Here is a 27,921-nt window from a genome sequence, read left to right on the forward strand (position 1 = left end):
TAATGCTCTATTTTTTCCATATAGCATTTATTTTCTAACATAGTACTTCATGCCTAATGTCTCTGTGACCTACTTTCCACAAATGTCAGTTCTCCACAACAGATACTTACCTTTTTTACGCAGTGATATATCCCATGCACCCAGAATAGTGACTACTGCTTGTTAGGTACTGAATAAATATTTGATGAATGAGTAAATAAATGGCAGCTTATTTTCCTGAAGCAAATTAAGTGTACTTTGGACTCTATCTAGGAATCTAGTATCAGAAAGGAAAACACACATCACACACTTCCTATCATTTTGTGTACACGTTACAAATGAAGAATTTAAGAAAAACATTTGCATCCTGTATTCTGAAAATAATACCAAATATAATGCCATTTAAAACACACAAAAGAAATTAAAATGTTGATTGAAACCTGACTCCTTTATTTAAATCCTGACTAACATTTATTGGATGTGTTATTTTGGCCAAGCTACTTCATCTTTTTCTGCTTCAGTTTTCTGATGTACAAAAAGGGTGGAAAATAGTATTTATCTCACTGGATTACCAGGGTGATTAAGTGAATATTTGCAAAGGTCTGGTACTTAGATTAGTGTTATCTATTATCATTATCAAGAGAAGACCCGTGTGGGCTAAGTTGCTTCACTCCTTGTGGCCGACTCTGTGAAACCCTATGGAGTGTAACCCACTAGGCTCCTCTATTTGTGGGATTCTCCAGGCAAGCATACTGGGGTGGGTTGGTTGCCATGCCCAATCCTGGCCACGGAAAAAGTGAAAGCATCTTCTCACTAACATATGAGAATGAATTAGTTGTAATCTTGGACATTTTTACAATGTTTAGATAGAACTCCTAAGATGAGACATATAGGAAAGAGAAAAGGAAATAGGAATTGAGAACTTAAAAAGTTTAGATCAGAGATAACAAGTTTTTGATAACATGGATGTAGACGTGAGAACTGAAATCACACTTCACGGTTTATTTAAAAATGGCGCCGGAAGCTGAACCTCCTCCTTAGGGTCCTTATTGCCAATGTAGTGTTTCAAGGGGAAAAAAGGACAAGTAATGTATGCAAGTCAAAACTAAATGAAGTCATGTCTAAAAGATTTCTGACAAGGTTCCTGAGAGACTTAGGCAAAAAAGGAATTGTCTTGTTATAGACAGAAGACAAAATATAAGGATAAATGAAATCTCTAAATGGTAAAGCAGAAAAACTAGTTCTAGGAACTGTCTTATTTAACAGAGTTATAAATTACAAAAAAGATGTGTACTGGGAAACTGTCAAGTTCACTGATGGGCTAAGCAATTCTGGGTACTTAAAGCCCAAACTAACACCAAAAAAATATAGGAAGAGCTGAAGGTTGAATAAGTGGGCATAAGAGTGTTAGATCTAGTTTGTTTTTCAAACCTGCTGAGTTTCAGGGATTTTTTTTTAGTTAAAAAAATTTTTTTTGGCTCTGCTGTGCAGCAAGAGGGATCTTGGTTCCCTAATCAGGGATCGAACCCATGCCCCCTGCACTGGGATTGCATAGTCTTAACCCCGGGCCACTAGGGAAGTCCCTAGATCTATGTTAGTACTAGCATAGTATAAGAAAATCTGCCTAGCAAAAAATAATCTAAAATATACTAAACAACCTGATCTAAGCTACCACAAAAAGGGAAGGAGAGGATCTGAAAAAAATTCCTGCAAATAATTCTCAAGTTGTCTTAATATGCTTCCAGAACCAAAGCAATAAAGAGTCATGTAAAACCTGAAGGATATTTGAAATAAAACTCAAATAATTAATAATAAAATCATTCATAAATAATATGTATTGTTCTGGTTACTAGGTCTCAAGTAAAGTATATTACAATTGGAGATAGTCCAGAAAAAGACAATTAAAATAAGACAAAAAATGTAGGTGGAGATGACTTGGGGGAAGAGAATGATTTGTAAGGAGAGTAAAAAAGAATCAGAATTATCACTAAAGTAATGAGGACATGATTGAAGTCTATGAAATTATTAAAGATATTAAAGTAAATTGAACTCTGAGGAAAATAAAGTGTAGGACAAATAAGACTCACTTTACAGTTCACTGGATAGAGTCTATTCAACTATCATAAAACCTAATGAGAGCAAATTTAGACCTAACAGCATATACTATTTTATACACAGAAGGAAATATTCACAAGAGGGAACCAAGGCTAGATGACTTATTTAAAGTCCTTATGATTTAAATTCCACCATTCTAGGAATTATAAACATGGAATGTTAAACTTATGAGCCTAATTGTATGTAACACTGGCTAATAATAGTTTTATTTCCTTCGATTTTGTTACTAAGTTCACAGAAAAAAAAGTTTGTTGCTTCAAGAATAGGCAAGACGCCAAGCTGGGGAAAACAAACCATTAAATAGTTGACAGACTAACTACGATGTAATCTAAAATAACTTGCATCAAAATAACTAAACATCACAGCCAAGGTAATCAAAGGGAAGAAGGGAGACTGAAGTATAACTACCAAGGAAAATTTTTTTCCAGTTGCAATTAAAAAACTAAAGAGAATCACACTAGAGGTATTACCTGCTTTACCATCACTACCCAACTCCACACTACTTTTACAATTCTTAGCATACATTTCTTAGTAAAAGAAATGCTAATTATGAAGGAGAAAGCACTTAGGAAAAAAGTAAACAAGTGGTTTTTAGTTACTGATGATTCCCTATTTCATCTGTTTCCCAGTTTCTGAGTAACATTTATCCAGTTTTAGCCTCTCATTTCCTACCTACTCCTAAACCATCATCATCCAAAGTCTCTAAATCCAGTAATTTGAGACTAAAATTTATAAAGTAAAATGGTGCAGCTCTCAAACTCCTGATTATTATGCAACTGTTAACACTTCAGGGCTTACAGAGATTTCTAAAACCTTCTGGTATAAAGTTCTGTCAATCTTCTTGGATGGTGAGATACTTGTTCTTTATTCATGTGATATCTTTTTACGTATTTCAAGCAGCACAACTCCTTTTTACTTATGAGGAGGCAACATAAAAAGTTTGGGCTAGTGTATAGTTAAGGTTCCCAATTCAAAGAAATAAAAATGCATGTAAAAAGGCAACAGAAGATTAAAGAAGAGATGAATCTGGCCACTTTGCATACAAGAGCACTTTTGCAAGAAATTAAGACAAAACAATGACAATTTCTAAAATCTAAAAACAGAGATTTAAAAAGTTGTCTGTTATTTCAACTAAGTTGAAGGATAATACAAGAATACTGGTTGGTTTTACTGCTTATTGCTCAATTTACTTTCTGCTATAAGGCAACTGTTTTATAAAACAGATGGGGGATGGTTTTCAATAAAACTAAGAATTGCCCAGGCAAAATTTCTTACCAAGTCAAGTTTATTTTCTACTGAACTCAAGACATATTCATCTTACTAACCTCTATTCTTACCTTCTTTCATCTCTTCAGAATTATATGCTCCTTGGACAGTGCTCTCTCTTAACCAAATAGGTCTCTCTTTGGCAGATTTCCCCTCCAGTGAGGCTCGATGAAGATCTTCTTGGTCATCCATGTTAATGACAACATTCTGAGTGTATAAATCCTCATAGGAGGGACCCTTGGTGGTCCACGCTTCCCGGTGGTGCCCACCTGCCAGGCCAGCAGCTCCAGCAGCAGTTGCTGCACGGTCCTTGCTACATAAAAAGATCAGAGGAGGAAAGAAAGAAAACTTGAAGTCTTAGTGCAAGAAAAGAAGGGCAGCTGGGGAAGTGGTTACTGAAGTATTACATATAAATATAATCATGCACACATGCTTTAATAATTCTGAGAATTTGCTCTTATACCTCTGGGTGAAGTTTACATTGGTTAGAAGAACACATCATATTTATATTTAAGTTCCTTAAACTCTGAATCCTTTGGTGTGTACAAATGCTTGAGGTTGGATAGATTAACATGTTTCAATAAATATACTTAGTGTGAGGAGATAAAGATATAGTGACATAGACCACTTAAAGACACTAGTCTGGCAAAACTCTATGCCAATAAAATCTTTGATGAGAATTTTGTTTCAAAACAAAAACCCAAAACAAAACACATGATATTTTTAAAAGCATCTTTTCAGCTGAATCCAGAAGAATTCAAAGTAGTTCTATGGGCTTTTCCCTGTCTTTCGTGTGCTGAGAAACTAAAAAAGTATTCTACAAAGCCAGACTTCAACTCAGAATCAATGTTCTTCTGCAACTCACCAAATAAGGCAAATCTTCATGGAGAGATTAGCCTCTTTTCTGTCAAGTTGTAACTTTCCATCTCTGCACCTACACTGACTCTCCATATCCAGCTCCAACCATTATTTCTACTCCATGGCAAACAATCTATTTCTGAGTCTATTTTGTTTAGCTTTTTACCTCTACTAGCCATGATTTTTTAAAAAATAATTTATTTATTTTTGGCTGTGGTGGGTCTTCACTGCTGCATGGGCTTTTCTCTGGTCGCAGCGAGCAAGGACTACTCTTCACTGCAGTGCAAGGGCTTCTCATTGCAGTGGTTTATCCTGTCGCGAAGCACAGGCTTCAGGGCTTGAGGGCTTCAATAGTTGCAGCATGTGGGCTCAGTAGTTACGGCGTGCAGGTTCAACAGCTGTGGCCCACGGGCTCAGCTGCTCCGTGGCATGTGGGATCTTTCCAGACCAGGGATCGAACCTGTGTCTCCTGCATTGGCAGGCAGATTCTTCACCACTGAGCCATCAGGGAAGACCCATGCTTCAGGCCAGATCACTCCTTATTTTTCTCTAGTCACTTAATGTTTTCTCACCTCTGTTAAGTTTTAGTCTTTCTGCTGCTCCTTCTGCTTGTTTTACTTTCAATCTGCTGCATACTCTTGTGAATATACCTGGTTTTCTGTGTCTAAGCTCACACCTTATCTTTCTTTGCCTGCTACTGATGCTTTCTGTATCAACATCTATGCATGACTCTCCCTCCCTTTCTGTTTAGACAACTCTGTTTTATTCCATAAATTATCTCATGTTTCATGAACTACCTGCTTACTTAGTACCTCCCCTATATCTTTCTCCATATCTTTTGCTGTGTTCTTTTCCATGTCTACTGATTCCCTTGCTCCATATTTCTCTAACGAAAGACAGGGAAAAGCCCATAGAACTACTTTGAATTCTTCTGCATTCAGCTGAAAAGATGCTTTTAAAAATATAACATGTGTTTTGTTTTGGGTTTTTGTTTTATTTTGAAATTTTTTCCCTAAAATTTTCCCATGGATCCTGAACTGTCTCCTGTGCAGCACCCTTTCTCATTCTGAGCCTAAGCAATACTTCATTTGTCTTTAAGTTCTGTACCACTTCTCTCAGAAGCCACTCACTATTTTTCCTTGTCTTTGATCCTACTGCATGTCTGCTTACTCCATTGCTCCTCATTTCTTCCTTGGCCCACTTACATCTACTTAACTTTTTTGTCTCATGTTTAATTAAGACTTGTCTGATATATATGGGGGTTGCAAAGAGCTGGACACGACTGAGCAACTGATATATACTGTGGTCCGTGTATCTGATTGGCTCATTACATCTCTTCCTGAGAACACTATGTTTCTCTGGAGGTAATCTTGGTTTCATCTCATACCTCCTTGCCTCTGGATATCTACAGACTCACTGCCATTTTTTCCCTCAAAAGAAAAAAAAAAAAAATGTACCCTCTCTAGCTGTACGAACCATGCTGATCTTGTCACTTAATCCATGCCTTCTAACTACTGCCCTTAGCTGTACCAGGGCTGCTTTGTACATCATTCTTTCCCACAGACTTATTAGTTATCTCCTCATCCACTCTGAGTTTAGGCCTACGAGGCATCTCTCTGTACCCAATCCATCTACCTGTCTTGCTATAGTTTAAAGTCTTATGTTACAGTTGCAAATAACTGGTTTCCTTCTAGCTTTTATTCCTTTCTGAATTCATTCTAATGTTACTTTTTGCATTATTTACAATGTTGATCTCAATTTAATCCATATCTGTTCTTCTTCATTCCTTTTCTCTCTTCCGTGTTGTCTTCTAAAAGGTTGTGTTATTGCTTTCAGTATAATATGACTCTACTTAGTCTGGTGTAAGTTGTCTTTTTAAACGCTGGTCTCTCTTAACCATTCAGTCTTCCCTTCTCTCTTAGCCTGATTTGTGTTTTCATGTTTCTGTGCTTACTCTACATTCTGAGTCTCTCCTCTCTCACCCAGTTGTCTCCTTAACTCCTTTCAATGTCTTTTCCATCTTCAGCTAATATTCTTACCTTGTTGTGCTGAGCCTGTCCTATATGCCTGTCTGAGCCCACACGCGTCTCCCTGAGTGGGCCAGATGCCTTTTCTGTCTCTCTCCACCCACTCAATGTTTCCCTAGTTCTGACTTGGCCAACTCCATCCTGTCCTTTTGCTCCTTCACTCAGAATCTTAAATGATCCACTCAATCTTTCTGAAGCTACTATTTCTCCATATTATCTTGAACACATAGTTGTCATCTATGCTGTATCCTTAGCATTAACTCTGAAGACTATCTTCTGAAGGTTAGTAAGTGTTCAGTACTTTGGATAGGACAATTCAAATAAATGTGAATATAAGACTACTTTTAAAAAGTCTTTTGTTTTCATTACTCCATTACAGAAACTCAAGATTGGTTTTATTTTGGTTTGAGGCAGGAAAGATTTGGCCACAAGTTAAACAAATTATTAAATTTGGGAGAATTTTTTAAAGGATATTTTTAAACATGGATAATTGACTACACAGATTTTATTTATATTTTCACCAAATATACAGTCAAATCATCAGCAAATGTGACACTAAAGGAAATCCAGGTGAGAGATATCAGAATTTACTTCTTCTGCATGCTTAAATTTCTCCTATGGACAGAAAGTACACATTTCACTTAAAGATGACCAAGGTGACAATTTAGTTTTGAATCCTTTTACATTACTTAAACAATTGTAGAATGTTTAAAAGATATAACTCTTACTCACCACTTACTCAGGGGTGAGCGAAGAATATTATTTCAAAACTAAATTTTTAAAGATTTTTAAGGTGAGTGTTAAATAAGAGATGATGGAAAAGGAGAGGTTACTGGCAAGGAATTCCATTTAGGAAGGATAGGAAAACTTTAAATATCACCAGTGGGTCGACTTGCTGAAAGGCTGGAACTGTTCATCAGTTCTTGGGTTAAATCTACTGACAGTTTTGCAGAGGCAGCCTCTGGTTCCTGTTCTAGGGATTAACTAGAATTAATTGGTTACAGGAGCCAAACAATCATGCCACCAATTTTTTAAACAAAATAATGCATTACTATTGTCTGGGTACTCCCACACCACTCTATTGATGTTTTCCTTTTCTTGTGCTGGGGAAGGGTGGCTACTTCAAAACTGCTGTACTCTGAAACAAAGCCTATAGTACAGAAAACCTAAATAAACACCACTTCCAGGATGCTGGATACAAGCAGTGGAGCTTGTCAAATGCTGGTGAGGCCACCTTAGCCAGAGTAACAGCTTCTAACCTAGCTCTTAACAGTCTTGTTCCTAACTATGTAGAAGCAATCGTATTTTATTCTGGCTGGAAGTCAAGTACCCCATTCTATCTTTCTTGCCTGCCTTCATTTCCCTCTTTCTTCTTATTGACCAAGCTGTTGAGTAGCCTCTTTTTTGATTAGTATTTCCATCACTCCTAATGAGAAGCAGGTATTCTGATATACTGAGCTGCTGTTGGGCCTCTCACGTTGCTCAGACTTATCTCCAGCATGGACTGAGGGATACCTAAGTAAAGGTCCTGGAATGGGAGGTGGACTGTGGTAAGTGTGGAACAATAGAGGTTGAATGCCAATGGTGGTGGTGAATGAATATTCTACAGTGGGGAAGGATCTTAATAAACAAGAAGATAAACTACATTTAGAGGAGGAAACACAAGTATAATTCACAAATAGTATTAATATTATACACTGTACAGAAAGCAATCAGAGAAAATGTCTAAAGCACACTTCAATATGAAATAACCCATAAGCTTAAAATGTATGTATTTTTGTAAAACAAATTTCCCTCACAGGCTATTCTGACAGGGTTGCAGTATTATTTAAATGCACAGAAAAAGATATAACAAATAAATTCTTGATAAGAGACCAACAACCAGTAAGAAAAATTTTCAGCTATCTGTAATGTGTATGATACTGGCTGCCTATCAATTATGGCTCCTCTTCTTTATTTATCGATTTTATTCAAGTACTGATGGCTATTTGCTTCAAAGGACTCTGGGACCTTACTTAGTCTTAGGAGGTAAACCTTAACCAGTCTAAGCACCAGTCATGTGATCTCATTTTCTTTGTGGGACGCTGGTTTAGAAATAAGCAAATACGCAATCCTGGCCAGTGCGACATTGGTGGATACAGCAGGATGAAGGTGGCCCTCTGAGAAAGCTTTCTTCCATCTTAAAACAGGACACAAGGAAGGGATGGTCCCATTTTATGCACTTGAACATTTTCATCTATATGTGATACCTAGAAAGACATGGCCATCTTAGCTAGCTCCCCTGGTGGTCCCAAGAGGACAACCAACAGGCTGAGTTCAGCAGAGTAAATATGGAACAAATCTAGATCCTTGAAGATGTAATTGAGCTGTGAGATTAATTCTGAGCTGTGCTACCTAAGGACTTTTGGTCATGCTAGAATGTTTTTCTTACTGTTCAAGCTACTTCTAGTTGGTGTTCTATTATTACAGATAGAGGCATTCTAACTGACACATATGCTAGGAAAGAAAATTCACATTGATTTGTATAGATACAAAACCTTCTATATAATTAGATTGTTTTTAACCACCAAAATGAAATTCAGTTTGCTCAGAACTGCCCAGAACTGGCTTTTCAGCAACATCTGTACCAGAGAACATAAAATACTAAGAGTGCTCCCAAAATCTATACAGTTACAATTTGGACTATTGGGTTCTATGGAAGGGAGTAGATGGGTATAAACTTTAAGCCATCAGCTTGAAACTGGAAAGATGAAAGAAAAAGGGTAGAATAGGAGAGCACTCCCTGATCTCAATTCTTATTTATGCTTTTCAAAGAAGATAAACTGCTTTTTATGGCATGACAAAATGAAGGCTGCCTCCACAATTCAAACATTAGGATACACTGATAAAAACAGAGAGCCATAGAAAGAAGTATTAACCCATAGGTAACACCCACTTACACTTCACTCTCAAGAAAGTTCCACTGAAAGCTAAGGAAGGCAACAAAAGTGTGGTTAGAATGGTTCAAAAACGAATTTAAAAAGTGATTGATGTATTTCTTAAAGAACTTCAGGCTTCAGAACTTGATTAGGAAAAAAAAAAAAAAATTCAGATATTCCCAAGAGGCAGAACCAATCTGGGACTAACCAACAATTAGCAAAGTTGCAGCAGGCCCAAGCTGATTGAGTACTTAAAATCAAACCTATTTAAAGATTTTTGCCTAAGGCCCACACTGTTCTGCATTCAGTACAAACAAATTTCATCAAAGGCACAAGTTAATACAACAAGTGTGGCAGAGCTTAGAATCCACATAATCTTATAGTTTTTAGTCTCCTAGTAAATTACTTACCTAATCCTGTTCTCCAAAGTACAGGCGGTTAAAAAAACGGCGAGCTTAAAGGTATTCTTGGTAAGAGTACAGAGCCTATACTCACCTCTGTTTCAGGGCTGGAATTTCTGTAGGTTCTGGTTCAAGTATTTCATAGGCCAAGTTTACATCCTCTGTCTCTCGAAGCAAGGCATAAATGGGCTCAATTTGTTCATTAAACCTTGCCAAAAGTGTGCGTGCATCTTTTTTGGGCATTGCTGATTCATCTTCTTCTACCTCTGTCTGGCAAAAGGTACAGCGGAAAGTTCCTACAGAGAAAACAAGTCTTAAGTCAGGGCACACAAATTCTTAAGACTAGTCTTTAGCAAACAGTATATATCTCCATTCTTCCTCCAATCTTTTATTATTAAAACTTTGAAAAATATTCAAAAGATTAAAGAATTTTACAATGAACATCTCTGTGCCCACCACTGAGATTTTAAAATTAACATTTTTCTATTGTTGGTTTATCATATATCTATTCATCTATCATTTTTTTGAGGCATTTCAAGTAATTTCACCCCTAACTACAGCAGAGCAAACAGATTTTAATCATAACATTTCTAACACATTTATACTTATTTTAACTTAAAATCAAATTCTTTACAGCTCCACTGAGACCTGTCCCCTGATATCAACACTTTTCTTTTTGCACTGTATACACTTGAGTCTACATTATGGGGAAAGCCAAATAAATACCTAAAACCGAAAGTCTCCAGTAATTCTGTACATTGCCGTAAGGCTATTTCTTCAAACTTACTTCTTCATCTAAATCAGTTCAGTTCAGTCGCTCAGTTGTGTCTGACTCTTTGCAAACCCATGGATTGCAGCAGGCCAGGCCTCCCTGCCCATCACCAAGTCCCGGAGTTTGCCCAAACTCATGTCCATTGAGTAGGTGATGCCATCCAACCATCTCATGTGCTGTAGTCCCCTTCTCCTCCAGCCTTCAGTCTTTCCCAGCATCAGGATCTTTTCAAATGAGTCAGCTCTTTGTATCAGGTGGACAAAGTATTGGAGCTTCAGCTTCAACATCAGTCCTTCCAATGAACACCCAGGACTGATCTCCTTTAGAATGGACTGGTTGGATCTCCTTGCAGTCCAAGGGACTCTCATGAGTCTTCTCCAACACCACAGTTCAAAAGCATCAATTCTTCAGTGCTCAGCCTTCTTCACAGTCCAACTCTCACATCCATACATGACTACTGGAAAAACCATAGCCTTGACTAGACAGATCTTTGTTGGCAAAGCAATGTCTCTGCTTTTGAACATGCTGTCTAGGTTGGTCATAACTTTCCTTCTAAGGAGTAAGCATCTTTTAATTTCATGGCTGCAGTCACCATCTGCAGTGATTTTGGAGCTCCCAAAAATAAAGTCTGACACTGTTTCCATTGTTTCCCCATCTATTTGCCATGAAGTGATGGAACTGGATGCCATGATCTTCGTTTTCTGAATGTTGAGCATTAAGCCCACTTTTTCACTCTCCACTTCCACTTTCATCAAGAGGCTCTTTAGTTCTTCTTCACTTTCTGCCATAAGGGTAGTGCCATCTGCATATTTGAGGTTATTGATATTTCTCCAGGCAATCTTGATTAGAGCTTGTGCTTCTTCCAGACCAGCGTTTCTCATGATGCACTCTGCATATAAGTTAAATAAGCAGGGTGACAATATACAGCCTTGACGTACTCCTTTTCCTATTTGGAACCAGTCTGTTGTTCCATGTCCAGTTCTAACTGTTGTTTCCTGACCTGCATACAGATTTCTCAAGAGGCAGGTCAGGTGGTCTGGTATTCCCATCTTTTTCAGAATTTCCACAGTTTATTGTGATCCACACAGTCCAAGGCTTTGGCATAGTCAATAAAGCAGAAATAGATGTTTTTCTGGAACTCTCTTGCTTTTTCCATGATCCAACAGATGCTGGCAATTTGATCTCTGGTTTCTCTCTGCCTTTTCTAAATCCAGCTTGAAAATCTGGAAGTTCATGGTTCACATATTGCTGAAGCCTGGCTTGGAGAATTTTGAGCATTACTTTACTAGCGTGTGAGATGACTGCAATTGTGCTATAGTTTGAGCATTCTTTGGCATTGCCTTTCTTTGGGATTGGAATGAAAACTGACTTTTTCCAGTCCTGTGGCCACTGCTGAGTTTTCCAAATTTGCTGGCATATTGAGTGCAGCACTTTCACAGCATCATCTTTTAGGATTTGAAATAGCTCAACTGAATAGATGAGACCAATCCATTTTCAAAATTAAAGTTTAAGAAGCTTGTGTTGTTTTTATTTCTATAGCTTCAACTTCAGCTAAATTATAACTTCAACTTGTAATTAAATTGTAATTCTTTAGAAATACCTCAGATTTTTCACTTCTACTATCATTTCACCTATCTGGGGCACCATTATCTACTTAGCCTGAAATTTAGCTTCCTAGATCTGGTCTTTGAACCTTTAGGCTCTGTCTTTCCAATTCCAAGTTCCTAGGCCACTGTTTTCTTTATCTCATCCTCCTGCTCTGAAGTCTGTCTGATAGCTGAACCTCTAAAGTCCACAGCATCAAAGTGAAATCTCTCATCCTAACATTCAAGATCCTATATAACTTGATCCAGAAACATCAAAACCCAATCACAGTCCTTTACTTGGCAAGTAAATTCAAACACTTGAGAGACAATATACATTAACATCTATTTTATTGTATATAAGTCCTTTCTTTCTAAACTACTTCCATGTACACTTTTTGATCCCTATACCAACCCTGTAAAAAGATGTCAGAACTGAGGATGTGAGTTTTATGATTTGTCCAAAGGCACACAGCCAACAAGAGAAATGCAGTAACAGGAGCTACTGTATACCCAGTATTTACTAAGTGCCAAGTATGGCCAATCATCTGAAGATGGTATTATTATTAGTGCTCATTTAAATCTGTACAATACAGAGATTCTAAGGGGTTAGGAAACTTGTGAAAAATCTTATCACTACTAATTGGGAGGTGATGGCAAGATTCAAATCCAACCTATTATGATGAAACTCATACTCTTAAACATTACTTAATACCACTGGCCTGACTCAGACCTCCAGTTTGGTTCTGACTCTCAAATGCCAGGGATAGCCATCCTTTCTTTCTAACCCAATCAACCCAAGAGATTAAGAGAGATCACACAAGCACTCAAGTGTCTGGCACACAGTAAATACCTAAACATTTCATTTTAAAAACCTTAATATATGATTGATATATAACCCCACCCTCAACCCCACTTCCCCTAGTAAAGAATAAACAATCTAGACATCTCTGCTTCAACATTAACACTAGGCTCTACTGATATATTTCAAGCAGAATAAGTTTCTCTACTGCCTCTCACACATAAAATATCCAATCACATGTAAATTCTTTGCTCATAAACCCTGTTTAAATACTCTTAATCCATCTTCCTGCTATCCATATGCTATCTCATCGTCTACATCTATTCCAAATAAGTAAAAAAGAGAAAACAGCCTCTCATAGCTAAGAAGTAGCCCAGCACTCATATGTTAGGCTGTGGCGCTTTTCTGACAAATGGAATCCACAGATCACCAACATCAGATAAAAGGTTCTCTGAGTCCACGATGGAAGTGAGGCAAAACCAAGTCAATCTGAGTCTGTCTGAATACAGATAAAACTAAGGTCTGCACAACCACCAAAAAAAAAAAATTCTAGCTAACACAAGTGACTGCTGCTTCTTTACCAATTATAGTTTTAGCCTCAGCCTGGTCATCTCATTTCTGGGATAAGATTTATTAAGATATCCAATTAAAGAATTAGTCTCACTTCTTATCTTTTTTTAAAGCCTGTATTGAATTTGTTAAATATTGTTTCTATTTTATGCCTTGGTTTTTTAGCCACAAGGCATGTGGGATCCCAGATCCCCAGCCAGGGCCTGAACCCACACCCCCAGCATTGGAAGGCAAAGTCCCAACCTCTGAACCACCAGGGAAGTCCCTTAGCCTCCCTTCTTGACAGTACCTAAGCCACAGCAAATCTCCAATTACCTGAATCCTCCCCAAAATTATCTAACAAAAGCCCATATTCTCTAAGTTTGTTTAGCAAAGTCATGCTGAGTCACCACATGGCTCCCTATGGTGTGTGGCTTTCTTGCTGCAGAAAACATCAACAAACCCGATTTTGTTTACTGTGAGCATATATCTGATGGTCTTTGACTAATGGACATCAACCCAAAGATCTGACTTAACTGAACAAGGATACTATTTACCAAAACAAAGAGGAAGAACAAGTTTGTTTTCCTTTGTGGGAGAAAGATAACAAGTTGCTTTTGATATCTGAATCCACTGCCCTTCAAAATGGATTTATTAGAAGTCAACTTATAACTTCTCGGAGAAGGCAATGGCACCCCACTCCAGTACTCTTGCCTGGAAAATCCCATGGACGGAGGAGCCTGGTGGGCTGCAGTCCGTGGGGTCACTAAGAGTCAGACACAACTAAGCAACTTCACTTTCACTTTTCACTTTCATGCATTGGAGAAGGAAATGGCAACCCACTCCAGTGTTCTTGCCTGGAGAATCCCAGGAACAGGGGAGCCTGGTGGGCTTCCATGTATGGGGTCGCACAGAGTCAGACACGACTGAAGCGACTTAGTGGCAGCAGCATTATAACTTCTGAGAGCCCAACAGTGCAATTTAAGATTAGAAATTTTGATGTGACAATCAACAACATATAGATGGTAACTGAAGTCATAAAGTAAATCAGAGTATCCAGAGATTAAGGAGAGTGAGAAGCACAAACAGTCAAGGTATAAACCCAAGGAAAGAGAAATCCTTGAGAGAGAGAATTTGGTACAATCAGAGGGATAGAATGGTGTTTCAAGGAGAAAATGGTATGGTGCCAATTTTCAAGGTCAACAAGAATTGAAAGCTAACTTTTATATTTCGTAAAGTCAAAGTAAAAGTGAAAAGTGAAGTCGCTCAGTCATGTCCGACTCTTTGCAACCTCATGAACTGTAGCCTACCAAGCTACTCCATCCATGGGATTTTCCAGGCAAGGGTACTAGAGTGGGTTGCCATTTCCTTCTCCAGGGGATCTTCCCAATCCAGGGATCTAATCCGGTTCTCCCACACTGCAGGCAAATACTTTACTATCTGAGCCACCAGGGAAGCTTTATATTTCGTTAACAAAAGCTAAATAGAGACCTTGGTTAGAGAGGTTTTAGTTTATATGCTATCTTAGGGTGTGTGCATGCTAAGACGCTTCGGTTGTGTCCGACTCTGCAACCCCATGGACTGTAGTCCACTAGGTTCCTCTGTCCATGGGATTCTCCAGGGAAGAATACTGGAGTAGGTTGCCATGCCCTCCCCAGGGGATCTTTCCAATCCAGGGATCAAACATGGATCTTTTACATCTCCTTCACTGGGAGGCAGGTTCCTTACCACTAGCACCACCTGGGAAGACCCTATCTTAGGGTCTTCTCTAACTGCTCCAGGCTGCCTCAGTTTCTTTACCATCTTTCACTCACCTCAAACAGGACCAAAAAGGCACATAAGGGAGAACATGCAATCTAGATCAAAGAATGTGCCAGCAGAGAGAAAATGAAGGCTACAAAGATTCTTTAGGCCAAGTTTGACAAATGATGAGATGAGGAGGAAAAGATGAGTTCAAAAACACTTATGTTTGATCATACACACCCATAAACTACACACACACACACACACACACAAATCTAAGAAAGCTACTTTACAAATAATCCCATGTATTCATCACAGTCAATCTGTGCAACAGTATTATTCAAATCTAACATATGCGGGAACAAAGACTCAGAGGAGTTAACCTTTATCAAGTCAGAGCTTAAAAACGAAAATCACAAAGCCTAGATTCAAATACAAATCTTTCTGACTCAAAAGCCTAAATTCACTGTACCACTCTGAATTACACATCCCTTTCCTAATCTATCATCCCTGCCAGCCACAATTTAGCAAACTTTTCCCATGTGTAGGAAAGGCTCCAATTTTTAAAAATATGGAGCAGGGGAGAAGATTTGTAACAAAAAAAAATGTATTTAACAAACATTAAATGTGTATCACATGCCTGGCATTTACTCTGCTGAGTTTTAATGTGCTGGGATTGGCAGCATGATTAAAATATATCCAGATGTAGATAATTAACAGGTATTGAAAATAGAAAAAGATTTTTTAAAAACAGATATTTCAAAATTATAATTTAGGGTTGTCCATTCAGTAGTATGTGAAAGTCCCAATTCTATGACTCAGGACTTTTCTACTGAAGGTAAGTTATTACTCCAAAATGAGAAAATAAATGGAGACCTACTTGTTGGGATGAGAAGAAAAGAAGAGGGAGAGTGAAAGAGTTTTATACAATTTTAACTTTCTCCCAAAATAATAAATGTAACAACCAAAATGAATCTGGGGCATGGGAGGAGGGGAGAAAAAGGACTGGGAACAAAAGGAAAAAAAAAAGTCATGTTCAACAAAATTCAAACTTAACACTTTCCTTTGCTAAACACAGAAAAAGAAAATTTAAATGAGGTCTATTATGCTGGCCAAGGTCTTCGACTTAACTGTTTACTCATTAACATACATGGGACTCATTTTAATTATGCAAGTATTTAATCAAAGGAACAATGATTAAGTACAAGTAAAACCAAAGTGAAAAAAATTGTTTATCCTCCTTAGTTTAACAAGAAGACAATGCTTTGAAAATTTATCATAATTGAGGAAAAGGGATGAGGACGTTATGAGTCAAATCCCCAAATAATTAGACATTACTTGGATTGTGTTTTTCCCTTCTTCACACAAACACACAATGAGTAAGTCATTGGCGAATGCTAGAGTTCACTGTCAAAGATCTGCCAAACATATTAATTGCAACTGGACTATTCAGTTCAGTCGCTCAGTCATGTCCGACTCATTGCGACCCCATGAATCGCAGCACGCCAGGCCTCCCTGTCTATCACCAACTCCCGGAGTTCACTCAGACTCACGTCCATCGAGTCAGTGATGCCATCCAGCTATCTCATCCTCTGTCGTCCCCTTCTCCTCTTGCCCCCAATCCCTCCCAGCATCAGAGTCTTTTCCAACGAGTCAACTCTTCACATGAGGTGGCCAAAGTACTGGAGTTTCAGCTTTAGCATCATTCCTTCCAAAGAAATCCCAGGGCTGATCTCCTTCAGAATGGACTGGTTGGATCTCCTTGCAGTCCAAGGGACTCCCAAGTCTTTTCCAACACCACAGTTCAAAAGCATCAATTCTTCAGCGCTCAGCCTTCTTCACAGTCCAACCCTCACATCCATACATGACCACAGGAAAAACCATAGCCTTGACTAGATGGACCTTTGTTGGCAAAGCAATGTCTCTGCTTTTGAATATGCTGTCTAGGTTGGTCATAACTTTCCTTCCAAAGAGTAAGTGTCTTTTAATTTCATGGCTGCAATCACCATCTACAATGATTTTGGAGCTCCCAAAAAAATAAAGTCTGACACTGTTTCCACTCTTTCCCCATCTATTTCCCATGAAGTGATGGGACCGGATGCCATGATCTTCATTTTCTGAATATTGAGCTTTAAGCCAACTTTTTCACTCTCCAGTTTCACTTTCATCAAAAGGCTTTTTAGTTCCTCTCCACTTTCTGCCATAAGGGTGGTGTCATCTGCATATCTGAGGTTATTGATATTTCTCCAGGCAATCTTGATTCCAGGTGGCAAGAATACACAGAAGAACTGTACAAAAAAGATCTTCACGACCCAGATAATCATGATGGTGTGATCACTGACCTAGAGCCAGACATCCTGGAATGTGAAGTCAAGTGGGCCTTAGAAAGCATCACTATGAACAAAGCTAGTGGAGGTGATGGAATTCCAGTTGAGCTATTCCAAATCCTGAAAGATGATGCTGTGAAAGTGCTGCACTCAATATGCCAGCAAATTTGGAAAACTCAACAGTGGCCACAGGACTGGAAAAGGTCAGTTTTCATTCCAATCCCAAAGACAGACAATTCCAAAGAATGCTAAAACTACCACACAATTTCACTCATCTCACATGCTAGTAAAGTAATGCTCAAAATTCTCCAAGCCAGGCTTTAGCAGTATGTGAACTGTGAACTTCCTGATGTTCAAGCTGGTTTTAGAAAAGGCAGAGAGAAACCAGAGATCAAATTGCCAACATCTGTTGGATCATGGAAAAAGCAAGAGAGTTCCAGAAAAACATCTATTTCTGCTTTATTGACTATGCCAAAGCCTTGGACTGTGTGGATCACAATAAACTGTGGAAAATTCTGAAAAAGATGGGAATACCAGACCACCTGACCTGCCTCTTGAGAAATCTGTATGCAAGTCAGGAAGCAACAGTTAGAACTGGACATGGAACAACAGACTGGTTCCAAAGAGGAAAAGGAGTACGTCAAGGCTGTATATTGTCACCCTGCTTATTTAACTTATATGCAGAATACATCATGAGAAACTGGACTATTACTCAGCCATTTTCCTACCCCCCCCAAAAAAAATCAAGCCATCAATCAAAATAAAATAAGCTCAACTGTTTTGATATGCTACAGGAGCTGCAGTGCTGAAGCAGAAGTTATGCTGCAGCCCAAGTTCTCAAGGTTGGCCAAAGAAAGAGGTAGGATCAAATGTTTGCTGCTGCGGAGCCCTCACTCCAACACAGTGAAACTAATGTCCCAAGGATTTGCCACATTCTGCTTCCCTAAATCTTGCCGGTCATCTTCTGAGCTGCTTTTCTGGAGCTCATATTCTACTGGGGAGTGGTGATGGTTTAGTCACTAAGTCCTAACCAACTCTTGTGACCCCATGGACTGTAGCCCACAAGGCTCCTCGGTCCATGGGATTTCCCAGGCAAGAATACTGGAGTCGGTTGCCATTTCCTCCTCCAGGGGATCTTCCTGACCCAGGGCTTGAATCCATACCTCGTGCATTGACAGGTGGATTCTTTACCACTAAGCCATAGTCAATCCACTCTAGTATTCATGGGCTTCTGTGGTGACTCAGACAGTAAAGAATTTGCCTGCAATACAGGAGACCCGGGTTCAATCCCTGCATTGGGAAGATCCCCTAGAGAAGGGCATGGCAACCCACTCCAGTATCCTTGCCTGGAGAATCTGTATGGACAGAGGAGCCTACTGGGCTATAGTCCATAGGGTTGCAAGAGTTCATTAGGAGTTAGTGACTAAACCCCCACCACTTCCCATGGGGTCACAGTCAGACATGACTGAGCAACTAAGCACAAGCCATAGTCAAGACAAAAAAATATCAGGTGTTGAGAAGTATAATAAAGAAAAGCAAAACAGGGAAAGAGGATAAAGAAAAAGGAGGGTGGTAGAAAGGGGTTATTGTTTATTATACAGGAAACTTAGGGAAGGCTTCTCTGATACATCGATGTGTAAGCAGAGACTAAAAAGACATAAAGTAGCAAGACACAGATAAGATAATTCAGCAAGAGAAAACAGCATATAAAAAGGCAAGGAACAATAAAGGGATGTCTGATGAGCACAAGGTACAATGTGGTTGCTGTAGCGTGAGCTAGGGAGAGTGGTAAAAACAGTCTCTGAAATGGGGGGTAGGGTGGAATAGAAGGGGATGGAGGAGAAGGGAAAAAGAGAACAGATAAACCGTGTTCTAAGTTCTGTTAAGAACTTTGCCTAAGAAGAGAAACCTTTTAAGGGCTCTGAATAGAAGAATGACATAACCTAACGTGATTTTTTTTTTTTCTATTTTCTACAGCTTTATTCAGATGTAACCCACATACCATACACTTCACTGATGTGTTTTTTAAAAGGGTCAGTGGCTGCTGAGACAGCTCACAAGCAAAGCAAGAGTGAAAGCAAGGAGACCAGTTAAAAGAGTAGTGCAAAACCTAACCAAGAGGTAATGGCTTAATGTTTCTCGACAATGCTATGAAAAAAAATTTGAATAAAAAGTTTTTACTTACCCTCACTCAAAAAGTTTCCAGGAAAAACAAAACAGAAGACAATTCACTTCATGTTAAAATCAAGTAACTGAACTAAAAATATTTCAGTGAAATAAAGAGGAAACTATAAAACTCCAAGATACAGTACTAACATATGGGATTAATTTTACCATTCTTTAAAAATTCAACCACTATATATTACATATTTTAGAAATCAAATTTGGACATGGGTTTCCCTCCCAATGACTATTTTATGGATTATGTATATATGAAGAAAGGAAATAAACTGAGGAGCTTGGGAAAATAATATCGCCCAGAATTCTAAATACTACTTTCCATTATGCAACAATGTGTTTCTGAAGACAGCCTAATTAAACAGAGCCTATTTTCTATATGAATGCTACTATAGGAATTTCAGTTCCTAACCAAGGCTTTCAAATTAACCAAAAGTGACTAACATTACCCTCTAAAAGCAGTGATAAAACATCCCCAAGCTTCTCTATACTTTTAAAATGTCAACTATTCTCCAAATAAAAGGGTGCTTTGAAATTAAGAGTTGAGAGAAATCATACATGGTACAGAATAGACTGATCTGATCATTTTACATATCCTTAAAAAAAGACCTACAATGATTATAGGATTTTCCCAAGGAATAGTTACTAATATAGTACAAGACTGGGAGCTAGCATGGCTCTGGAACTCAAATACAGGGTCACTTTGCTGTCTCAAAGGCACTGCTTAAAAAACAAAATGAAACAAAAACAACCTCTGAAAATGACATAGCCACTGAACACACTGATAATGCAAAAAGACTCAATGCATTAATAGTAAGTGCTCTGCAATACCCTTACAATATGAACCTAAGTTGGTCAAGCATTAATAACCACAACTGTTACAATAACAAAATATTTCATTAAATATCACTTTCCCCATTGAGGTCTGATGTGCAATGTCTGCAAACAGCACCCTCCCTGGTAGTGTATATAGTGTGCTGCATATATGGGTTGCCCTAAGGGACCCTAGAGACAGCCTTTTCCGGTGGACATTTGAAATATACTCTAGAATACAACATAGACGTATATGTACCCACACACACATTTGATGAGTTGAACTAGATAATCTCTAAGCTCCTATTTATAAGATTGTATTAAACACTCATTTATAAGATTCTTCTTTAAAAAATTAACTTATTTCAAGGTTTATTTAAAATGGGACTCCCCCCTTCTCTAGTTAAATTCAGTAATAGGGGCTTCCCTAACTATTTCTAACCCAAACACCTAGCAATTTTATCCAACCCTATAATAAAACTACATTTATATGCCTTTACATGTTATAAAACTATATTTTTTAACTTATTAACTTTTAACTTTTTAAACTTTAATTATTTAACTATAATTTTTAACTTATTTTTTCAACTTTTTTTAACATTTATATATATATATATATATTTAATGGGAATAATAGTATTCCCATTGCTAAGAATTCCTCTTAAGGAAAAACTTAAAAAACAAGAATAAAAGGCTATATGCACAAAAATATTTAAAGTGTCATATCTATATCAGCCAAAAACAAGAACAATAAAAGTGCCCCAAAGGGGTGGAAAGGAAAATATGGGAGAAAAATCACACCTAAAAACACATTTAGAACACTAGAGAGAAACAGGAGAGTTGCTGCATTAAGAAACCAAGAGATCACAAACTATTCTTTGCTATGACTGCAATAAGAGATAATACACAAAAGGCTGGTGGTTTTGAGGTAATCTTTTTCTCTTCAGAACTTTTTCTGGCACTATGGCTATGTAATTTTTAAATTAGAAATGAAAAATATTTCCATATCATCTAACTTTTAACATCTAAAAAGAAAATATAATCTCCCCCTCCCTTCTAGGAAACATGTTGCTGAATTTAACTTACAAGCATCATTAACAATATCATGGTGGTTGAGACTGCAAAGTAGAAATGCTAAGTCTATCCTCATGGTCAGAGGCTTGCTAAATCTAAAATATGCACTTATGAACCACAAAACGCAATTTTGCTGATTGATGGGGTTTAATGCCATGCTACATTTGTTTTCATTACAGAAGACTCCCATATTTCAGGAAATAAAACAACTGGTTTTGTCTGATTAAGTTTCTGAAACCAGGGACTACTGGGCAAAAGCTAGACTATTCCACTTCAATAAAATTAGCTATTGGAGAAGGAAATGGCAACCCACTCCAATACTCTTGCCTGGAAAATTCTATGGACAGAGGAGCCTGGTAGGCTACAGTCCATGGGGTCGCAAAGAGTCGGACACGACTGAGCGACTTCACTTTCACTTTATACATATCAAGCATCAAAAATTTGGAGTTCAACCCCAGAACACCAAAGGCAGGATCTAAGCAGAAAGTATGGAAAGAGTCTACACTCTTTAGGAAAAAGAAATGGGGGAGGGAAAAGCTATAAACTAAAGTGAGAAATCACTGGCTTATATGTGAATTAACACTGGTAAAACAATTTTTGCTGGACCCAATTTCCTGAGCCCAGAATTTCTGGATACTCATCTAGGAGTCACTACTCTCTGTCCAGTGGCAGAGTTGCCCATACACAGTTAAGAACTTTTTATCAGGGAAGAAGTAAAACCTAGAGGGCCTCATCTTATTTCTGAGTACCATCTATTTACTAACATAAATCACAGTGTATAAACCTAAGAACTGTTGAAATGGGAAGGGAAATAAAAGCCCATTAGATAGTACTGTCAGAAATACCATCAATCTCTAACAGCAACCAAGAAATAAAATAGCATTGTACAGCTCTAGCTTAGAATGAAAACTGTACCAATTCAAATAGAGTATATTAACAGCAGAAAAACTCCCCTCCTTCTCCTCTGATACACATACCAAACATTTATTTCCTGTCTTCTTCAAAATGAGGGGGAGAGAAATGAATACTGGGCAAAACAGGAAGGAAACAGACTGGAAAAGACCAAGATTTCTAAAGGGAATATACAGAAGAACAAAGGAGGGTGTCCAGGTATTAATAGTGGAAAAACAAAACCAAACCTAACTGATAAGCAGGTTGAGAAGTCTAATATCACCAATCAGCGTATTCTTTCCATAAAGGAAAAGGCCAAATGAAAAACCGAATCATAATCAAAAGGCAAGTACTCTCTCAGAATGGGGATCCCCAATGATTAAGAATTTTCAATCATGGTGTTACAGGCTTCACTAAAGGGACATAACTGCCAATTAAGTTGACTATTAGTGTTGGCTGATCAGGGCATTCTCCCATGAGTGACACCAATGTAAAGGGACTTACTCTTGCTCTGCTGAACCCCTTCTTTTCAGCTTCATGTTGACCATAACCCCTGTATTAAGAATACAGTGAACAGAACAGGCCTCTGTTCACACTGGCCACAAACAACAGTTTCGGTTTTAGCTCTCTTTTATAAAACGTTTTCATGCTCTCTGCTGCTGCTAAGTCACTTCAGTCGTGTCCGACTCTGTGCAACCCCATAGACGGCAGCCCACCAGGCTCCCCCGTCCCTGGGATTCTCGAGGCAAGAACACTGGAGTGGGTTGCCGTTTCCTTCTCCAATGCATGAAAGTGAAAAGTGAAAGTGAAGTCGCTCAGTCGTATCCGACTCTTAGTGGCCCCATGGACTGCAGCCTACCAGGCTCCTCCATCTATGGGATTTTCCAGGCAAGAGTACTGGAGTGGGGTGCCATTGCCTTCTCCATTCATGCTCTCTACTCTATCTCAACTCCTTCACACAAATAATCTTGACTGTATTTGGTTAGGTCACTTCTTCTACAAGCCACCTGTTAATTCCAAATAATTTCTTTCAGACATAAACCCTAGGTAAAATTTGAAGAGCACCATGAATCAAACTCCTGAATACTGATAATATAAGCAGTGGGATAACTTCCTTTTAGAAACTTTCATGAAATTAAATGAGAATCAGGTTGAGTAAATGTAATAGAAGCATATTACTTTAAATTACCCTCTCTGAGGGACTGGATAACACCTTCCACTGCAGTCAAGAGTGACGAAGACGCCCACTGTAACACCAACATCTGCAGAAAATCACAAAACCAAAACCCAGAGCTCCTTTAAGAAATCTGTTAGAGTAAACAGCAAAAAAAATCATCAGACTTTCTAGTCTATTTTAAAGAGCTCCAGATATAATCTACAATCTTCCTCTATAGTACACTCAGCAGTACTCAGGATGGTTAAGATTTTCTTATAACTAAGACCTCTCCTAGTCAAGCCCTTTCAAAGTAAATAGTTAGGTTTAAACAAATTAAATATTTAACACAAATGTGAATTCTATAAATGATTTTTCATCCAAAATGACTGCTTCACAATAGATAAGGAAAAAAGTCATAGGCCATCATGCTCTTTTTGCTAATAATCTTAATTGATATTGGTATTATTTCCCATTAAAAATCTTTAAAAATTCTTTACCATGTACAATATATAATATATACACAACTAAACATGTACACAAACCTGTAGTTTTTTTTACAATAAAACATTTCATATGTGAAAAATTTAGATTATATTTTTAGACAGTTATTTTAAAGTCATATCTATGAATGAAAAAGTCACCTGTATTTCTGAATTCAGTCATAACAAAGGGACGATCTAACATAATAGCAGTGATTCTTTCTATAGGTTTTTACAGATTTTTAATACAAAATTGATCTACTGAGTAATTAGTAAAACCATAGTCTATTTTCCAATTTACAAATAGCAACACAACTATACAAGTCAGCAATTTAAAGTTTCTCATGTTAATGTTAGATGTATTTTAAGAAAACACATTTTTTAAATTTTGTATTGATCAGAAAAATCCTTAAAACTAAGTATTTAATCAAATGAAGCAATTTATAACTCATGTTAATTCTCTTCCATCAACGACTGGTTAAGAAACTAAATATATATTGTTAACCTAAGGGGAAAGGGTGCTTCCTCTTATTTCATCTGGTTAACTTTTACTTATCTTTTAGGTCCCTGCTATTTAACTTCTTTCAGAGGCCTTCCCAAAACCAGATTAGCTGCCCTAGTTATGTCCTCCAGAGAGCACTTTGCACTTCTACTAACCAAGTATGTAAGTACTAATAATAAGCATTTATTATAACTGTCTGGCAGTGATTGGCACAAGAAGGTGCTCAAATATTTGTTGAATGAAGAGGTCAAAAGTAAACTCAGTAAGTCAGAATAGCCTCAAAGTGGTAGGGAAAGTAAACCCTTTAGATTAGGCTGCAGTTGTAAATAAGGGATGGGAGTGGAAGAAGAGGTGGAAGGGCCATGGGTGAAAGAATAGTCCATGGATGAGTAAATTCCCTTGTAAAGGAGAAATGCTTTGCAATAGCTCCTAAAAGTAGTATGACAAATAGGACATTAAGACTAAGAATGACTATATGCTTACTTACACCAATATATTCCCTTTAATAATGATATAGCTTCCCTGGTGGCTCAGAGGTTAAAGCGTCTGCCTCCAATGCAGGAGACCTGGGTTCGATCCCTGGGTCGGGAAGATCCCCTGGAGAAGGAAATGGTAACCCACTCCAGTAATCTTGCCTGGAGAATCCCACAGACGGAGAAGCCTGGTAGGGGTCGCAAAGAGTCGGACACAACTGAGCGACTTCACTATACTATACTGTACTATAGAGCTTCCCAGGTGGCGCTAGTAGTAAAGAATTCACCTGTCAATGCAGGAGATGCAAAAGATGAGAGTTTGATCTCTGGGTCAGGAAGATCCTCTGAAGTAGGGAATGGCAACCCACTCCAGTATGCTTGCCTGGGAAATCCCATGGACAGAGGAGCCTAACAGGCTACAAGTCCATGAGGCCACAAAGAGCTGGACACAACTGAGCACACAATGATATACATAATCAGTTTAAAAACTATGTAAATCAATTTAAGATAAAGGATATACACTTTATCCTAAAAACTTACTTAAAAGAAAGATTCATTAACTGGAAAAATCTCACCTGTCATGGGATCAAAGAGCTGATTAGCTTCTAAGTCTGTAAAAGTACTACTACAGACAGGACATTTGAAGGAAGCCCGGTTGGTGGAATCTCTCTCATCAGTTTCAATCCTCCTTCTCATGTGGTCCAATTTATATTTTACCACATTAACAAGAGTACGATAATTGATAAAGTAGTAGTTGTGGCGAGTGGTTTTCCCATCTGCAGCAGTCTCTACCCTCATTCTGCATTTGATGAACTTGTCTCCCTTTAAATTATTCAAGACTGATCGAAGTTGCTTCCGATCAAATTTGAGAAGCTCCAGCATGTCCTCCTCTTTCACACAGGGGTTTCGGATCAAGATGTCCAAGGCCAAAGCATGCTCAATGCCATAAAATCCCCGGATCACATACTTGGCTAGCCGCTTCAATGCTGCAGGAACCTCAGTGAGGACATCTGGATCTGCCATCTTTAGCAGCAAAGTTCAACTTTAAATGTACTGTCAGAAAAAAAAAGAGAAAATTAGCTAGAATACAGACAAAGCAATCATTTTAAATCCAAAATAATTAACCCATTAAGTAGCTGATAACCAGTATTCTTGGAGTACCACAAAAGTACTCAAAATGTTGTTTTTAAAAGACTTATAAAGCCCAAGCATGTAACAGAGTACAAGATATTCCTCTAGAGTACACAAAAGATTACACCTAAAAAGCTTGACATATTTCTTAAATGGTTTTTTTCATGGGTCGCACAGAGTCCCACAGGACTAAAGCGACTTAACAGCAACAGCAACAGCACAGAGTGTTTAATTCCAAAAAGCAACATTATTTACACCAATGATACAATGATATATTGTATCAAGTCCACTTTATTTCAGAAAGAGAAACACAAAAAGGCTAAACAAAGTCTCATTCATTATTCTTAATGCTACAGATCTTTGGGAATGCTGGGGGAAAAAAACCCTGAGAAACTTAGTTAGCAGTTAGCATATTCTTTTAAGTGTTTTTATTTCTTTTCTTGAGTAAAATTTTTCTACCAAGATAGATTGTAGGATGTTCTACACAGTCATGCTCTCATAATAAATTCATAAGAAACCAATAAACACCTAAATAATGACCAGTTGGGGTGTTTGGCAAAATTACTGTTATAAATCTGAAAGAAATGAACAACTACATACCGGTTTACCAACCTTGAAAAGATAAATGACCAAATAAGCAAATGCTATTCAGTTCTCAAAAACAACAACAAAGACCAAGATACCCTTAAATACTGGATCCCCTGCAGGACAAGCAGAAGCTAAATGTACCCAGAGAACGGTCTTCTAGAAGCCTAAACCAGCATGAGCTAGACTTCCATGTGCTTGTTAAAGAGCCTGGGATTTGAACTTGTGGCTGTGTGATTCTAAGTGAATTCCTTAACAACTTCAAGGCACACTTTACTCTCTGAGAAATAAGGATAGTATCAACTGCCTCAATGAGGTTGTGGTGCATTAATGAGAATGTACTGTGCTTAGAGTGAAAAAAGTGAAGTCACTCAGTCATGTCCAACTCTGTGACCCCATGGACTGTAGCCTACCACGCTCCTCCATCCATGGGATTTTCCAGGCAAGAGTACTGGAGTGGGTTGCCATTTCCTTCTCCAGGGGATCTTCCCGACCCAGGGATTGAACCCGGGTCTCCCGCATTGTAGGCAGATGCTTTATCGTCTGAGCCACCAGGAAAGTCCAACGTGCTTAGAAAGCACTTGTTAATAAAGTGCTTAAATATCAACTTAGTATGTCCCTACACTACAAGGAAATTTCTAACAGACATCCTATTGAACTGTTTCAATAGGGAACCATACTGTTATTAATACTAATTTCTCCTGATCCTTTTATTTAAAATCAGTAGTTATTAACCCTATTAGATTTAATACCTCTTTTGTAAGAAATATATTTACATCCATAGTACTATAAAGGTATTTCTAAATAGCCAGTAACATACACATACAGGGGTAGGGATATAATACCTGACCTGTAATAAAGGAAAAATAAAAGGAAATAGTTATAATAAAATATATATTTTGGATTATAAATACTCAGGCATGAATAAATATGAGAGATAACAAAGTAGCACCTAGATCCAAACTTGTGGTCCTTGAGGCTTTCTGTCATCCCAAGGCTTAAGGATGCCAAGCAAGTGTCTGGGCTCAACACCAAAGCAGTATCATAATACACTAACAGACGTATTTTGTTCTCCTTTCCAACTTGGTCTATATGTCGTACTTGAACCTACTTTTGGAGGTTATGTTTTACATGCTCAACAATTGGCAGAACACAGTATGTGGTTTCAGAAACAGACCAAAGGATGGCAGACAAATGTGAAGATAACCTACTTTTCTAGCATTATTTCCTACTATTGTATTCCCCTCCCTGACCTTCTACCCCATATACTCCATTTTCCAGGCCAACAACTCTCAACCC

At 38.0% G+C, this 27,921-nt stretch overlaps 1 protein-coding gene and 1 non-coding gene across 10 annotated transcripts in view; one reads left to right on the forward strand and one right to left on the reverse strand.

Moving 5' to 3' along the window:
• The window catches only part of GTF2E1 (general transcription factor IIE subunit 1), a 56,141-nt gene that overhangs the window by 9,601 nt on the left and 18,619 nt on the right, over positions 1-27,921 (reverse strand). For 6 of the 9 annotated variants that reach the window (XM_086404165.1, XM_086404145.1, XM_086404154.1 and 3 more), the window contains exons 2-4: positions 25,482-25,959; positions 9,659-9,860; positions 3,432-3,673 (exon numbers count right to left, since the gene is read on the reverse strand). In XM_086404165.1, coding sequence (XP_086260291.1) covers positions 3,432-3,673; positions 9,659-9,860; positions 25,482-25,929 — 892 coding nt within the window. In that variant the 5' untranslated portion in view covers positions 25,930-25,959. Of the gene's footprint in view, positions 1-3,431; positions 3,674-9,658; positions 9,861-23,475; positions 23,559-25,481; positions 25,960-27,921 lie in introns of all 9 variants that reach the window. The other 3 variants (XM_086404204.1, XM_086404213.1, XM_086404223.1) reach the window with 2 other exon arrangements.
• Positions 20,403-20,535, forward strand: LOC147379915 (small nucleolar RNA SNORA70). The gene has a single exon (XR_015135338.1). It is a non-coding gene; the product is annotated as a small nucleolar RNA SNORA70 (small nucleolar RNA).

The sequence above is a fragment of the Bos grunniens genome, chromosome 1 (genome assembly GCF_055505025.1).
Source record: "Bos grunniens cultivar Pamir isolate PY7600 chromosome 1, Bosgru_T2T1.0, whole genome shotgun sequence".
NCBI classification, from domain to species: domain Eukaryota; kingdom Metazoa; phylum Chordata; class Mammalia; order Artiodactyla; family Bovidae; genus Bos; species Bos grunniens.